This window comes from Eptesicus fuscus, chromosome 21 (genome assembly GCF_027574615.1).
Source record: "Eptesicus fuscus isolate TK198812 chromosome 21, DD_ASM_mEF_20220401, whole genome shotgun sequence".
NCBI lineage: Eukaryota > Metazoa > Chordata > Mammalia > Chiroptera > Vespertilionidae > Eptesicus > Eptesicus fuscus.
Window position 1 is genome coordinate 2,337,762 of NC_072493.1, and position 17,004 is coordinate 2,354,765.

At 61.4% G+C, this 17,004-nt stretch overlaps 1 protein-coding gene across 1 annotated transcript; it reads left to right on the forward strand.

The window, feature by feature from the left end:
* Nucleotides 1–7,379: 7,379 nt before the first annotated feature.
* IRX3 (iroquois homeobox 3) lies at nucleotides 7,380–10,661 on the forward strand. The gene is made up of 5 exons (XM_054710871.1): nucleotides 7,380–7,621; nucleotides 7,936–8,360; nucleotides 8,546–9,653; nucleotides 9,828–9,894; nucleotides 10,240–10,661. The coding sequence occupies exons 2-5, from the start codon at nucleotides 8,094–8,096 to the stop codon at nucleotides 10,292–10,294; spliced, it is 1,497 nt and encodes a 498-aa protein (XP_054566846.1). The 5' UTR covers nucleotides 7,380–7,621; nucleotides 7,936–8,093; the 3' UTR covers nucleotides 10,295–10,661.
* The last annotated feature ends 6,343 nt before the right edge of the window (nucleotides 10,662–17,004 follow it).

Consider the following 17,004-nt stretch of genomic DNA (forward strand, 5'->3'; position numbering starts at 1 on the left):
AGTTACCCAATTAAGACTTCACTTTCAGGAGCAAACCCCCAAGTGTAGGTGGCAGAGGCTGGCATGAACATTGTAAGAGCCTGGGTTGTGCTTTTTTTTTTTTTCCTTCTTCTTCCTTTTTCCTCAGAGCCACGAGGAGCCAGGGAGGGAGAGAGAGGCTAGAACCCACACACATCCCAGCATGCCCTCTGTGCCCTGCCGAGCAGCTTGACTTGTCTGCTGCTTCTGAGCAGCTGGAAAAATGTCAAACTGTCATCCGTGATTAAAGTGGGATTTTCCAACGGTTTCAACAACATTTCCGAATTCAAGGCCTTATTCCTCCTGCAGAACACGAACCCGCACAGCACCCCCTGGACCGCTGCCTCTCGAGCCCCGGTGTCCCAGCCGGTTCTCGGCCCCGGCGGCCACGGGAGTGCAGGGGCCGGCTTGGCCTGGGCTGTGGTCTCCTTTGCAGCGTCAAGCAGACCCTCTTGGCTGCTTCCACCCAGCTAAGCGGGGGGAGCACATGAGAAGGCCCAGTGCGCTCCCAGAACGCAGAGCTCTGGACTGCGGTGCTGGCGGGTCCTCAGCCCGCCCGGCCGGCCTGCACGGCTGCCTCGTCCACCTCTGTGTGCAAGGTCAGTTACCTCCCCATCAAGGTCAGTTACCTCCCCTTCAGGGCTCGGCGCACAATGAAAACGTGGGCCCCTTTGTTCAAAAGTTACTTAGGAATTTCAAGACGGCAACCTCTTGTGTGGGGTGCTTCCGAGCACGGGGGTGGGGGTGACACTGCACAGGTGACACAGACATGGAACCAGGCCTGTCTGCGTGCACGGGACCCCTGTCAGTGCTCAAACACCCCGCCCTGAAGGCACCAGTTGCCATTACCATGACCCCTCTGAGCTTAGTCTTTGGGCCCTACCCTCCCCAATGTGTCTGTGGCCAGAGGCAACCCTGATTGGCCCTCTCTGGTGCAGTGCAACTCCTCAGTGTGTCTTCACGGCTCTGTAATTTCCCAAGAGGATGGATGGGAAGAAAGCAGGACCCTGGCGGGTAAACTCACGCAGGGAGACGGAACCAAAAAAAGGCAAGACGCAGGTCCAAGCACCCACAGCGAGGCCCTAGCAGGGACCATGGGCGCGTGACCTGTGTTTCTGCCCGGGTCCTCTCCAAATATTGGCATGAAGTGTGAGGATGAAGGGAACACCCAGTAGCCTGGTTGGTCAAACCAGGGACTAGTCTCCCAGTATCCCCTGCCCAACTCCCAAACACCTCCGCAGAGCCTCCCCCAAAGACCCTGAGCCCCTGCCCAGAGGCATAATAGTTAAGAATAGCAGGTGGGGCTCCAGTCTGGGCTTTGCCAAGCTCTCTAAGCCTCAGTTTCCCCATCACTAAGATAAGGGCGAGGTCATACCCCAACTTTGTACAAATTGAAGGTGTTTTTCCTCCGGTGTGGCTCTACGAAGCCAAGGCACGCGGTCTGAGGAGCACAGAACGACTGGACTTCGGACCGTCTTAGCCCCTCGGCGGGGTGCCCTTGTTCAGTGAGCATCCCATACAACCACACAGGGCCACCCTACCCAGCCTCTGCCCTGTGGGCCTACCGCGAGAATTCAGTGTGAAAACGCTTGACACAGTTAACGGTAAGTAATAGTAATGCAACAGGTCACTTTTTATCTTACATCTTTCACATACTCATCAACAGAGCATAACATTGGTAAACCATAAGCCAATGAAAATGCCGTTTTTAGCATCCTCAACATGTGACCTTCAGTGTCATGGAGACAGAGAATGAACTCATATATTGAACAGTGGGGAACATTCCCTTTTCAATTCTTTCATTTCTTCTGAGGAAAATTCAGTGTTGAATACGTCTAACCCTCACTAATGCGTGCGCGCGCGCGCACACACACACACACACACACACACACACACACACACACACGTGTGCACCGGGACCTCCAGAAGTCATTCCCAAGCAAGCAACATGGCTAAAATGTGTTAATGTTGCTTGGCTTTAGTTGTTTGTTTGTTTTTAATCTTTTACAATTTTCTTTCCCGGTGAGTAATAGCTACTTTTCAATGTACAGCAGTAGTATCAAGTTTTCTTTCCCAAAAACACATGAGTATTTAAAATGGGTCCTTTTCAGGGGAAATGTTAAGCAAATAATCGTGGCGGTGGGCGCTGAGGGCTTGACTGTGGGGAAACTCGACACTGCACTGCTCCAGACCAGGCCAGATCGGGGCGTGTTTTGTCCTTGAACCGAGAGCTCTCCACTCTCCTCGGTGCTGCTGGAGGAGAACGGGGTGTAGCGCAACCCTCTGATGTCCACAGCTGCCCCCTTGACTGTGTGGGGAGCCAGGGTTCCATGCTCTCTGACTTTGCAGCCAGGAGCGCTGTGGGTTCTCTCTGAGCTCATCTCAGAGTGTGGCCCTGCAGCTCCTGTGTCATAAACCTTCACCCCTCTGAGAGGCGGGTCTGGCCCTGTCCCCTGCCCTTCGGATCTTCTCCGTCCCTCTGGAATGACTAGGTCCTCCTTGCAGGGCAGCTCTGTCCAGCTGAGCCCGGGCTGGAAGGGCTCCCCACAGCTGAAGGGCCCATCCCCTGACCAAGCGATGCCCATGGCCTCCAAGATTAGCCAGGAGTAAGCGAGTAAGCCGAGCAGGTACACAAAGCGGCTGCTTTTGATCCCCTGACACGTCAGAAGGAATTTGCAAACAATGTGTTGGCATTAGATGGCTTGGTCAGGCACTCATTTCCTGGTGGCCTCCATCACCCGCCAGGAAACACCAGGGAGGGGGCTCAGAGGCCCAAGGGCTGGGGCAGGAAGGCACCTTCCAGAGAGGGGGGTTTCCATAATGAGGCTTTCTTGAGGGGAGCTGGCGGGCCTTTGTGGAGAAGCCCGCCTGAGGGGTGCTGCCTGGCTCAGCCCTGAGAAGTCACTTCTTCCGGGGCGTGGGGGGCAGCACCCGGAAGCCCCCTGAGGGCCAGCTGTGGCCACCAGGACGGGTGCCTGCCCCGGGCTCTCTTGGGCTTGTGCCATCCTGCCAAGGTAGCCCTTCAGAACTGCAGCAAGAAACCCAGCATTTCCATGCAACAATGCAAATGCGCTCATTACCATCTCCTCAATATGCATGAAGAAACGTGCTAGGCTGGCCAAGCCCCAGCACCGGGCTCTGGCCTTGGCATCCAATAAGGAGACAAATTCATCTACCCAGATAGATGAGGAGGGGGCACTGGGGGAAAAGCCAGATGCAAGGAGGGAGGGGGCAGATCTGGGACAGGAAGAGGAGAAGAGAGAAAATACATGCGCGAAAAGGGGAACCTGAGAGACAGACATGGCAGAGGAAATAGGAGAGGATTCGAATGAGAGGGAGGAAAGCCAGGAGGAGAGATGAGGCTGGGGAGAGGGGCACAGGCCCGGAGTCAGGGAGAGGGAAAAGGGAGGATATAAAATAAGGGAAGAGGGACAGGGAGCAAAATAGAGAGGGGGAAAATAACTGAGAAGTGGTCCAGAGAGAGGCGGAAATAAAACAACGAAGGAGGGAGTGGAGGGAAGAAGAGGAAAATGAATGCCCCGGAATGGGATAGGTAGGAAGTGGGGGAGACAGGCAGACCTTAGAGAAAAACAAAGGAGGGCAAGAGGATGAAGGCTCAGGTGGGAAAGGGTGACCCTGCAGAGGTAAAATAAATAAATAAATAAATAAATAAAATCACTCCTGCTGAGGGAGGGCCAGTGTGTTTCAATGCAGGCCATTCAGGGGCGTTCGCACCACCGCAGGCTGCTCGGGAGACCCTGTGTGGCACCAGTGGAGGAGGCGCAGGAGTGGAGAGCAGGGCACGCAGCCCTCTGGCTAGCCTTGTGCCCCTCCAGGGAGCTGGGGCCTGGCTGGGAACCCACCCCTCCCGTCCCGGCTGCCCCTACCAGGGCCATTCGTGCCCGGCCTTTCCCTTCCTTGCTGACAGCCAAGTTAGCAAAGTTTCTCTGTGGCTTCTCAGGACCCAGGGAATGGCTCAAAGTCCAATACGAGCAGCAGCCTGTTCTGCAGGCGCCTGCCTGGCCTCCTGGGATCTCGGGGTCCAGATTCCCGGCCAGATGCAAATCCCTCCCCATGGGGACACCAGGCCACGCACTTGGAGGGCCAGGCAGCTGCTAATCAGAGAGAGAGAGAGAGAGAGAGAGAGAGAGAGAGAGAGAGAGAGAGAGAACGCGGAAGAGAGAGAGGGGGAGAGAGAGCGAGAGAAGGAAAAAAATATTCTCAGCTCAATTTAAGTCTCATGGAAAGGGCTTACAACTGTAATTAAATCATTAAATTCTTGTCTACGCTTCACAGAGCGGAGAGAAATTAACTTCCCACCAACCTCATTTTCTATTTGAACATGAAATAATGATTTTCTGCCCGTCTAATTACAAAGCCAACATCTGATCAAGCCGGCATCCAGAGGGGATTATCGCATGCACGAGTATTAGACCTCATTACCAGCTTGAGTGCAAAATTATTACATCTTGTAATTGGATGGTGAGATTTATATACAGATCGGCCCGGTTTCTGTAAGATTGTAATTACAAGCTTCGTTGGTTAGCTACTTATCAGAACTTTGCAGGAAAACAAAACAAATGACTGAGGAAAACGAGCATTTCATTAACCTGTAACCCGAGCGCGGGGGGAGGGAGCGGTGGGAGCGTGCGCCGAGCCGCGCTGGCGTCTGCGGGAAGCGCGGGGATCTCTGGGCCGCCCCGCAGCCCGCGATCTCAGGCCTGGGAGGCAAGGATGGAAGGCGAGCTTCCGCCTCGGAGAGATCCATTCGAGACGGCAGCCGGCGAGGCTGGGTGAAGAGGGGGCGGACGGTGGACCTGGTGGCTCGGGCGGCTCTCCTGTGCGGTGCCTAGCGCAGTCCCAAGGGCCTCGGTTTTCCTTCGAGTTCCGGGTGCGCATCCCGCCTGCGCTCGTGTGCGCCCAGCGTGTGCTCTGGACACCTTCTGGGTGCTCTCTCCAGGGAGCCTCTGCCGCCAGCTCTGGTGCGCCTCGTGCGCTGGGAACCTTGGAAGAAGGCAAGGTGATGAAGAAGGGTTTGCGGCCAGCCTTTTCCAAACCCACTGCCCAGTGCACCTGCTTCTCTGCCCTGGGCGAGCCTGTCCCTCTGACCCCATCGCTTGGATTAAAAAGCCCTGGAAAGGGTTCGCTTGTCCTCGGCGTCGCGAGTTGAGTCTTGAGCCAGGCTCCACGGGTCCAGTGGAGTTGGGGAGCCAGCGCCTCGCCGGGGTTCGCTGCCTAGTCCTGACGTGGGGTTTGGAGAATCCGAGCTGAAGGCTAGGGCAGTGGAAAGGCTGCTGCTTCCTGGGACCTGGGCTGCCTGGAGAGAGCTCGTTCATCCAAGGTCTCGGGTCCCCATCTGGGTCTGGGTCTGAAGGCTCACCCTCCAGGCCATGGCCGGCCCCTGCCCTGCGTGGCGGGTTCCCTGAGCACAGCCTCATCCCCTCCTCGTCTTCTTTCCCGCCTCCTGCGGGCCAGCGCTGCAGGTCCGAAGCTGATTGATGCCTTAGAAACAAACATCTCCAGGGCGCACTGTTTCCTCCTCCTCCTGGCAGGGCTGAGTTCAATTTCGGGCATTTCATCCGGGCACTTCCCGCGCAGCTCCAGTCTTCCTCCCTGGTCGGCGCACACTCCGGGGTTTCAGGCTTGGGTCTGTCCCCCGGGGAAACACTCTGGGACATGAAGGATGCCAATGTTGCCCTCCAGGTTGAACCCCCCGATTTTCCCTGGGGCAGTGAGCTCAGGACCCCCTAGGCCACTTCTCGGAGTTTTAACGGGAAACGAAATCAGGCGCCGGGGAAATAGTTCCAAGCCAGCGCTCCCCCCAGATACCGCCTTCTTCAGGGGCGACTCCAGCTGAGGCCGCGCGGGCGCCCAGCAACATCGGAAGGGGGTGGGGAGAGGGAGGGGAGCAGCTGGACCCTGCTCGAGAAGGCCACAGGTCAGTTTCCCCAGTGGAACCCTGCGCCTGATGGCCCCCCAACTTTCTCTGGTTCCCCCACCCCCAGTGTCCTAGGCGTTCCCACCTCCTGGGGTGGCCTACCTGAGCAGAGACTGGTGGGAAGAGGACTGGAGGGAGTGTGGGGTGAACACCGAGTGCCCCCGGGAATTCATTCCCTAACTGGGCTCCCCTAGAGCTGTGGAGACCCCAGACAGCCGGAGCCAAGGCCCTCCGACCCGAGCCTCCGCGGGAATTGGGATTCGAGTCCTCTCTCCATCAGCGCGCGGCGGCCAGTGTGCGCCCCCGAGCAGCGCCGGCGTCTCCGCGGCAGTCGCCGCCCTCGCGCCGTCCCCGGGGGTCCTCCCGCGGGTCCGGCCTGGGCGCCCCGAGCCCCGCGAAGGCCTCCAGCGTTGCGCCCGGAGCCGCCGCGAGCCCGGAATTTCAATCCCGCTGGGGCGGCCACGCGCCCCCGGCCGTGAAGGCGGGCGCCGGGGTACGAGGGCTGCAGCTTCGGTTTAGGATTTACCCTTCCGTCGGACTCCAAGTCTTGCCTCCCATCCCCACCCGAGACGGCGGGGAAATCCACGCAAAAAGAACACAGGCCGGCGCGGGGAGCGGGGGAGGAGCGGGGAAGGGAAGAGTGTCTCCGTACGGAACGTGCCCTGTACAAACTCCTGGAAGTGCTCTGGAAAGTTCCCGGGGCCTCGCCGCCCGGCTCCTCCCCCATTCCCACGCCCATTTAGGGCGCTGGCAGGCTCCGCTTTCGCGTCTTCGCTCCCCAGGACCCCCAGGGCGTCCACCCTGCAGCCCTCCACCCCGCCCCCAGACCAGCCCTCCATTTCTAACAAGTAATTCGCACCCGGACCCCTTAAGGAGGCTAATCTCGGGGTTTGGTCCTCTTGGGTGGGGGGCAGCCTCGCCCCCAAGGGTCCTGAGGCAGCCGTGGAAGGCACAATGCCCGCCCTCACCCTCTTCTAGCGCCCTCCCCAGGCTGCTGAGAGTGGCCGGGCGTCAGGGGTGCGCGCTGAAAAGGGGGCCCGGGCCCTCTAAGGCCCCGGTGCTTGCCCTGGACCCAGGTCTGGTCCCGACCCAGGCTGGGCGCTGGGGCCCGGGGAGAGGTGCCGAGGGGCGGGAAGAGGGGAGGGGCGAGCTGACCCGGTACTAACCCCCCGTCCCCGCGCCTCTGCCGGGTGCCTCCGGGCGCAGGCCAGAGGGGGCGGGAAGGGCCTGGAGCGCGGGGTCCCGCCCCCGCCCCGCCCCGCCCCGCGCGCGGTCTCCGCGGGGGTGGGAGGCCTCGCCGGTAAGGCTCCCCGGCGATTGGCGACTGGGGAAGGAGACGCTGGGAAAAGTCGAATAAGAGGGCGCGACGTCAGACCTGAGATTTGGGAAAGGGCGAGGGAGGGAGGGAGGGCGGGGACGGACACACAGACAGATACGCACACCTCTCCCCAACCACCACCACCCTCCCCGGCGGAGCGCCCTAAGTGTCCACAACTTTCGGCCGCCTCAGCCCAGGGCGCGGTGCGGGGTGGGGTGGGGACAGCGCGGTGTGAGTGGAGAGACAGATGAGAGAGAGCGAGGGAGAGAGAAGAAAGAAAAAAGGAGCAGAAAAGGGAGGAAAAGGATCCCGGGAAAGAAAGAGGAGTTTCCTAGCGCCCAGAAGAGGTAAAGCGCCCGAAGGAGCGGAAGCGATCCTGGGGGGAGAGGAGCGAGGGGAGGGGAGGGGAAGGGCGAGGAGGGGGAGTGAGAACTAGAGGCGGCGGAGGAAGCCGGGCGCGACACTGCTGGGGAGAGGAGGGCGGCGCGGAGCCCGGAGCGGGCAGAGGCGGCTCGGGCTGCGGAGAGGAGGGAGCGCGGCGCGGAGAGGAGGGGCTTGCGGCCCGTGGAAATGTCAATCAGGGCCCCGAGCCCCGGGAAGCTCCGCCAATCTGTCCGGACCTGACCTGGCTCCCGGCCGCCGCCGCCGCACCGCGGAGCAGATCCCTAGGTGACCGCGGAGCGCCGCGCAGCGCGGGAGGCAGCGCGGCCCGAACTCGGCCCAGCCCCCGATGCGCGCCGGAGCCCGCGGGCGGCGCTGAGCAGGGCGGCCCCGGCGGCCGGCGGCCGGGCCCCCTCCGCCCGCGCCCCGCGGGCCACCATGTCCTTCCCCCAGCTCGGATACCAGTACATTCGCCCCATCTACCCACCCGAGCGCCCGGGGACCGCCGGCGGCGGCGGCAGCGCTGGGGCCCGCGGCGGCCCGGCAGCCAGCGCCTCGGAGCTGGCCGCCTCGGGGTCCCTGTCCAATGTGCTCTCGTCCGTGTACGGGGCGCCCTATGCCGCCGCGGCAGCAGCGGCCGCCGCCGCCCAAGGCTACGGCGCGTTCCTGCCCTACGCCGCCGAACTGCCCATCTTCCCGCAGCTGGTAAGCGCCGGGGGAGCCGGGAATGCGGGTGGGGTTGGGTGGGGGGCGCGGGTTGGAGCTGGGCCGCCCGACGCGGTGAGCGCGCGCGAGTAGACGAGCCGGGGGCCCCCAGACCAGGAGGGGGTAGGCGGCCACGGCCAGGGCTCATCCGCGCGTGTCCCTTCCTTCTCTCCATGTGCGTCCAGGGCGCACAGTATGAGCTGAAAGACAGCCCGGGGGTGCAGCACCCGGCCGCCGCAGCCGCGTTTCCGCACCCGCACCCCGCCTTCTACCCCTACGGCCAGTACCAGTTCGGGGACCCGTCCCGTCCCAAGAACGCCACCCGCGAGAGCACGAGCACGCTCAAGGCCTGGCTCAACGAGCACCGCAAGAACCCCTACCCCACCAAGGGCGAGAAGATCATGCTGGCCATCATCACCAAGATGACCCTCACCCAGGTGTCCACCTGGTTCGCCAACGCGCGCCGGCGCCTCAAGAAGGAGAACAAGATGACCTGGGCGCCCCGCAGCCGCACCGACGAGGAGGGCAACGCCTACGGCAGCGAGCGCGAGGAGGACGAGGAGGAGGAGGAGGAAGAGGGCAAACGCGAGCTGGAGGAGGAGGAGGAGCTCGGCGGGGAGGAGGAGGACGCGGGGGGCGAGGGCCTGGCGGACGACGAGGACGAGGAGATCGATTTGGAGAACGTGGACGGCGCGGCCGCGGGGCCTGAGCTAGTCCTGGCGGGGGCGGCGCGCGGGGACGACGACCTGGGCCTGGGACCCGGTTCAGACTCCAAGAACAGCGATTCGGACGACAGCTCCGAGGGCCCGGAGGAGCGCCCGCTGCCGGCCCTGAGTCTGGCCCCAGTGCCGCCGCCGCTGGCCGCGGCTCCGCCGTCCCCGCCCTCGCCCCCCGCGGGCCTGGACCCCTGCGCTCCTGCTCCTGCGCCCGCCTCCGCCCTGCAGAAGCCCAAGATCTGGTCCCTGGCCGAGACGGCCACGAGCCCGGACAACCCGCGTCGTTCGCCTCCGGGCGCGGGAGGCTCTCCCCCCGGGGCCGCCGTCGCGCCCCCGGCCCTGCAGCTCTCCCCGGCCGCCGCCGCCGTGGCGCACAGACTGGTCTCGGCGCCGCTGGGCAAATTCCCCGCTTGGACCAACCGGCCGTTCCCGGGCGCGCCGCCCGCCGCCCGTCCGCACCCGCTCTCCCTGCTCGGCTCGGCGCCGCCACACCTGTTGGGACTTCCCGGGGCCTCGGGCCACCCGGCTGCCGCCGCCGCTGCCTTCGCTAGGCCCGCGGAGCCCGAGGGCGGAACAGGTGACTGCCGAGCGCAGGGTGCGGAGGGAGGGGGCGCGCCTGGGGATGCGCCCGGGCCGGGGGAGACCGGCAGGACCCCAGGAGCGCGGGGCCCTCCCTGGGCGCCGGCCTCCCGCGGCCCTGGGTGCCCGGACAGAGCGCTAAAGGCCCCCCTTTCCTCCCCGCTGCCCTTAGATCGCTGTAGTGCCTTGGAAGTGGAGAAAAAGTTACTCAAGACAGCTTTCCAGCCCGTGCCCAGGCGGTAAGAGACCCGGGAGGGGGTGGTAATGGCGAGGAAAGGAAATAACTGGTGCGAAGCGGGCTTTTGCCCCGGGGGTGACGCCGCTGGGAAAGGCTTTTCAAAGGGGACAAACACCCTCCGTTGTCCCCAGGGCCCTGGGAGCCCCCACCTTCCTCCCAGCCCGGCCCTCAGTCCCCAGCCTCCCACCCACCTCAGTTACACGGGAAGACCCACATCTCCCGCTGACATCACTTTACACGGGGATGCTTCCTGCTCCCGCCCCAGCCCCTGGGGGGTCTCCCAGCCCTAGGAGCGGGGGGTGCCCTCGCTCCCCAGCCCATGGCTACCACTGCCTCTCTCTTCCAGGCCCCAGAACCACCTGGACGCCGCGCTGGTCTTGTCGGCCCTCTCCTCCTCTTAGTTCTTTTTTTTTTAATTTTTTAATCGTTGTAATAATTGTAAAAAAAAGTAATCGCTCTGTATAGTTATGACTTGTAAGCATGTCTGTGTATGAATACCTTAAAAAGAAAACGAAACAAAAAAGAAATAAATAAAAATAAATACAACAAGTCCCCCTGGGCGGAGTCTCCCCAAGTCGCTTCTGTCCCCCAAGTTAGCCGGGTTTGGGAGCTGGGTTTGGGAGGTGGACTGTGGGGAGTGGCGTGTCGGTGAGAATCGGCGTGTCTGACTTGTTTGTATATATACAGAAGAAATGTACATATGTGTGAACCAAATTGTACAAGAAAGTATCTATTTTTGGCTAAATAAATGAGCTGTTGCCACTTTGACTATAATCGCCTGTCTGCCCCCAGAGGGTCTGTTTGCTGTTTGTTGTTCTGTTTTGCCCCCCCCCCCCACCCCACCCCCCTGTTTAGAGTCATTGGAATCAGCAGAAAAGACCAAGAGAGGGGAGGCTGGGCCCTGTGGCCAGAGGAGAGCAGAGGTTGAGTCGGAGACCAGGAGACCAGGCAGAGGCGAAGGCGCACAGGCGGTGAGGCTGGGGGCTCCCCCGAGGAGTACCTGGGGCTCCAGAGAAGGGCCCAGGAGACAGGTGGGAAACTGGGCCCAACCCGCCAGTCCTCGGACCCCACCGCGGGGTCTCGGGGCGTCCGCTGGTGACGCAGCAGCCTTAGAGGAGGGTGTGGACACGGGTTATGTTGGGAGGTGCTCACCCTGCCTGCGCCCCCATTCTTAGATAGGCACAATTGAGGTTGGTTCATTCTTACAGAAGGGGCGGTGCAAGCCCAGCGTCAAGCCCCCTTCCAACCACAGGCACCCCCAGACTCCTTACAGAAGCAGGAGTGGGGGGGGGAGGGTATGGAGGAGCCAGGAGCCTAGGGGCGCTCAGCCTTGCCTCCTGGTGATGGTGTCCAGTCCGAATTGAGAGTTGGCTACGGCATCTGTGCGTCTTGGCACCCCAGTGGGTTTCCCCAGGTGCCCTGCAAGGGCAGCCTTCAGAGGTCAGGGCGCGGGTGGTTCCGACCCAAGCACGGATCCAGCCCAGATCCGGGCAGCCCAATAGGGGCGGGCGGGCGGGCCAGAGGAGGGAGCCTGGGAAACTTGGGGCTAGAGCTCCCTCTACAGGACAAAGCGGCCGCTGGGCGCTGGCCACCTTGGCCTCTCCACGGGACAGCCTCCACCCGCACCCTCTTTCTCTTTCAGGCCCCAGCCTTGACTTGAAGCTTAGGGAATTCCGGAAGAGCGATGATGCGTTCGGGTACAAAGTGGGGGGCCTGTTTTGAGTCTCCCTCCCCACGTGTAGTTCGTGTACCTGTAAGGCTGCCAGATGCTAGCGTTGGCCCCAATAGTGAGGCGTGTGACAATCTGGTGGGTCTCGGGGGAGGTTTGGGCAGAGCTTGCACCCCCAGAGCCACCGTGGAGGTTGGCAGGAGCAGAGGCTGCCCAGCAAGGACTGGTCTATATGGGGTATAGCTGCCAGCGCCCCCCCAGGACCCCCACGCAGGCGGGGCGTGCCGTGCTCCCGGGCCCTTCCAGGTCACAGAGGTCGGGTGAGCAGAGACAGGGCCGGCCTCCAGAACACCAGGCTCTGCCTTCTCCCCACTCTTCCTTAGCTTTTTCTCCCCCTAAAGTTTGGGTCCTTCCCTGGCCGAAGGCTGCGACTGGGGTTCAGCTCTGATCTTGGGCACCCCACCCCTGGACGCGGAGCCAGCGCCCACTGCCTGGGCCTTGAACCTGGGCGGCCAGGCCTCAGCAGCTGCGCAGAGGCCTTTGGTCAGCAGGAGTCGCTTTACATGGTCACGGCCCCCCCCTCCCCGGAGCCCCTCTTGTGAGCTGGTGCCTCCCAAGCTTCTGGGGCACAGGCCTAGCACCCCGGCCGGCCCCCCTCCTGCGACACGCGGCGGGTGGGGTGGATCATTAACTCCTCTGTGTCCTGTGTCCTCCCCTCTGAAGGGAACAGCCGCCTGGAAGGGTGTTCCTGGACGCATGTGGGGGGCTGGCCTGCGGTGGGTGAGCGTAAATCACCCTCGTCTTGCAATTATTATTCTAGAATCTCAGACCTACTCCTCAAGCTCCCGCCAGCATTCTGCCCCAGCCCCTCCCATCGGCCAAAAAAGGGAAGTGTCTGTACTGAGGCACCGCAGAACCTAGGAACAGGGCACTGCCCTGGCAGGGGTGCAGCAGCAGGCAGAGGGGGTGATTGGCCAAGCCAGGCAGCCTCCCCCTCTGAAGACCCCCGAAGGGGAAGCCTGCCTCTGTGCAGAGGGAGCTGGGTGAGGGGCGGCCAGGCAGAGCCCCAAGAGGTCTGAGCGCCTGTCCTGCTCTCTCTCCAGTGAAACCCTGGGTTCCCCGCACTCTGCAGCCCATCCCATCCCAGGGTAAGGGTCCTCAGCGGAGACCCGCCCTGCCCACTGCAAGGACAGGAGGTGTGGGTGCCAGGGGAGAGCGGGGGAAACCCGAGAGCGGATCCTGTGTGTGCATGCTCTCTGGGATGAGAGAACACATGGGCCTCTCACCTGGCCTCAGGTTGACCCCAAAGAGACAGGGTAATCGGAAGAATAAAAGGCCCTCGTGGGCTTTGAGCTGAAAGAGGGAAGAGGAGGCAGCTCCCTTTTGCTGCACTTGCATTTGGCCAGGAAGCGGGCTCTCCGTCCTCCTCCCAGAGCCTCCTCCCCGAGTCTTCCCCTCCTCTCCCTCCTCTCAGGGACCCTAGGAACAGCCCCATCCTTTATCGTCTAGCCCTAGGATTTAAAAAGGAGACAGGAAGCCAGAGGAGAGAAGGAGGGGAGGGGGAGAGAGAGAGGAGAGAGAGAGAGAGAGAGAGAGAGAGAGAGAGAGAGAGGATATGGGAATCTCATCCTTGGTCCTGATTAAGCTTCAATTAGAAATAAAATGTGTCAATCACTCCGCCTGGCAGGGGTTGCTGCTGTCGGGGCTGGTTATGCAAAGCGCTCCAAGGTGTGTGGGATAATCAATTAGGTCAGAGGCAAGCGTGTATGTCACCGCTTCCCTCATTATCCGCATGGAGCCGAGGAGGCGGTGCGCGGCCAGGCCAGGGAATAAAATTATCTCCCTAAGTGGCGGCCCACCTCTGGGACCGGCGCATTCCCGGTCTCCAATTGAATTTATTTTCGGTGGAAATCAGGGAGGAGGAAGTGGGCTCCAGTGGGAAGGCAGCGTGGACAGGTTAGAGCAGGCGAGGCTGCGGGAGAGCTGCAGGGGGGAGGGGGGGTCCCCCAGCCACTGGCCTGCTCCAGGCGGGGAGAGGGCAGGGCCTCACCTGTGGGGCCGGTGTCCTCCGGGGCCAAAGAGGCCACCGACATGGGCCTGAGTTCCGGAAGGCTGAGAGAGAGAGGGATTGGATGCTTGGGTCGGAATCTCCTCTTTCGAGATTCTGTCAGGAACTGGCTTTGGGCCTAATTATCTGTATCCTTCTAGAAATGGCCTCTGCATCTGGTGATTCCTGTTTGCACACCCCCTCCACCTCCGTCCAGGGAAAACGGGCATTCATTACAGGCGTGTGAAACGGTGTCTGTGGCTCGCGCTGCCTCCCACTTGCGTGGGGCCCAGTCCCGCCCTCTCTCTGGGCCCCACCTTCACCGGCTGCAACACCGAGGGGTCTGGATTCGATCCCTTTCTCCAAATCGTCTTGCGAAGCCCGTGTTGTGTAGGATGAGGCAACCGTGAAAAGGGGTGGGTCTAAAGATTATTAGGGGGGTGATGGGGTCCCATGACCTCTCCAGATATGGCCTCCTGGTCCTCACTGACCACGGTCACCCGATCCAGCCAGCCAGCCTGACCACATTCAAAAGGTCCATCTAGCGTGTGACCGACGTAGCTTTGACACAGTCACTGCTCCCCCCCCCGCCTCCCCCCAGGCCATCCCGATTGGCTAGAAAGCCCAGGAGGCCCCTCTTCCTGAGGTGGAGGGGTGAGACCAAGTAGAGGTCCTACGAGTACTTCTCAGCGGGGCGACCCCCCCACGCGGGGACACATGGCAGTGTCTGGGGCATTTTCCACGGCCATGACTGGTTGGGGGTGCTCCTGGCATCGGATGCGTAGAGAGCAGGGTGCAGGCCCTCCAAGGCACCGCCCGCCCTCCTCACACAGACTCCTCCCGTCCAATGTCAGCAGTGCGAGGCTGAGAGGCCAGGGCGTCGGGCAGGGCGCGGTGTCTGGGGCGACCCCCGGAAAAGCAGGTCTTTCTCCCAGAACCACAGCTCCGTGGAGAGGAGCAGTAAGCCGGGCTGAGTGCTCCTCACCAGCCTGTGCCCTGGAAGGGGGAAGAAGGGGCGAGGGAGAGCGCACAGGACAGCAGGGGCCTGGGAGGGAGCGGCCTCACCTCAGCCTGCTGCTGGGGGCGGGGGGGCGGGGAGCGTCCCAGGCGAGAGGCACAGAGTGACCCCACCACCCCATGGAGGACGTCTGTCTGGGAGGTTGGGGCCTTTCTCCCTGGACATTTCCCTCAGGAGCCGGTTCTGGAAGGTTCTCCCAGATGCAAGCGTAACTCAGTGCGGTTTTGCCTCCTGATTATTGCCCCCTCTGTGTGCACGAGTGCGTCTCTTTACTTGCTCGTGTGACCCAGGAGTGCGTGTGCATGTGTTCGTGTGTGTGTGCATGTGTGTGTGTATGCATATGTGTATATGTGTGGTGGTGTCAGGGAGTCCGGAGTGTGTGTGTGTGTGTGTGCATATGTGTGGTGGTGTCAGGGAGTCCAGAGTATATGTGTTTGTGTGTGTGTGTGCGTGCATGTGGGCGTATGTGTATGTGTGTGGTGGTGTCAGGGAGCCCGGAGTATGTGTATGTGTGTGTGTGTGCATATGCGTATGTGTGTGTGTGCGTGCATGTATGTGTGCATATGTGTATGTGTGTGGTGATGTCAGGGAGCCCAGTGTGTGTGTGTGTGTGTGTGTGTGCGCGCGCATATGTGTATGTGTGTGGTGGTGTCAGGGAGCTGGGCGTGTGTGTGTGTGTGTGCATAGGTGTATGTATGTGGTGGTGTCAGGGAGCTGGGCGTGTGTGTATGTGGTGGTGTCAGGGAGCTGGGCGTGTGTGTGTGTGTGCATATGTGAATGTGTGTGGTGGTGTCGGGGAGCTGGGTGTGTGTGTGTGTGTGTGTGTGTGTGTGTGCATACGTGTATGTGTGTGGTGGTTCGGGGAGCAGAAGGGAGACAAAGGCAGGGTGAGTCTTACTCTGGGCCCCGTGGCTCCTGCGCGGTGGCGAGCCTGCCCTCCCGCTGCAGGCCGCTAACAAGTGGGCCCGCGCCTCCGGCTTTGGAGTGCACTCGTCTGAGAGATTGTGCTTTTCTCCGCAGCGCAGATTTGTTTTGCCAAAGTCACAGGGCAATTATGGAAATGCGCCCTTTGAAGCCGCTGCTTTCTCTGTGTGTCCTTCTCCCTGACAAAGCAGAGGCCCTGCCTCTCCTGGGCGCCCCCGCCCGCTCCCGTTTTCTTTCCTCTCTTTTCTCCCTGATAATTACTCGATCCGGGAGTTTCCAGGGGTAATTTGGAAAAGATCTTTTAAGCGGTGATAGCGAGGTGTGTCGGTGAAAATGGTGTTCCTCTTGCTTGAATGCTGCCTAGTTTTCATGGGATTAGGAGGGCGAGGAGGGGAGCGGTGGGTTCCTGACAGCAAGAGATGGACACCTCGTGCCCAGACACGGGTCCGAGACGTCCTGGCCAGCCCTAGTGGCAGGCCCGAGGGGGCAGGCCACCTGGGTGCTCACAGACCGGCCGCGCCGCCTGGACCCCCCAAATGGACCAGGATGAGAGCACCCTGCTCCCCGCCTCACTCCCCGGGACACCTGGCCTCGGCAGGGCTGTGTTTTCCGGCCAGGCCAGCCGGCCTGTACATTATTTACCGCCGCAGCATGGAATTTGGAGGCTCTGTGTGAAGCAACCCCACGCTTCTCCCCTGCGGCCCCACTTCGCTTTGCTGGATGCTGGGGTGTGAGGCCGAGGGTCGAAGCCGGACCGCGCCCCCGGGGCTGGGGAGGCCTGTGAAGGGAGCTGGCCGGCTTCGGGGCTGGGGGCTCACTGTCTACATTTCTTCGATGGCTGTGAAGTTCCCTTTGTCCGTATTCCTGCGCGCTCCTCACCTCCTCCCTCCCTGGCTTTGGGGTGACGGCTCATTATCTGGGTGCAAAAAGCAACAGGAAGTCTCGGCGCCCTCGGGAGCGGGCGGGCGGCCTCAGTGGCCTGTCCGGAGGGAGGCCGTCCAGGCTCTCACTTCCTTTACGCTGTTTGACGCAGAATGAAATGAAATGAAAGAAAACGGAGTTAAGTAAGTGCTTATCATTTGACAGCGCTTTCCGTGCAGTTTATTTAGCGTTCGCAGCCTCCCTTGGGGAAGGCACCGATGGAGAATTTAAGGCTTAAAGGGGGTGTTTGGCGGGGGTGAGAAGTTCCTTTGGTCCATGGAACAATCTCCATGGAGAAAATAAAAACCCAGGCAGGACGCCCCTGGGCGCGCTCCCAGCTGAAGGAAGAGGGAGCACACCTCTGTTTACCCGAGCAGCTGGTCGGAGCGGCCGCGCAGGGAAAGGACCTGGGAGGCTGGGGGGCAAGGACAGAAGCAATACTTGTCCGTCTCTATCCCTTCGTTTCTTTTGAACCATGTGAATGTGTTAGCTCTTCAAAAAGCCCTTTTATTTTTAAATAACTAAAATGCAA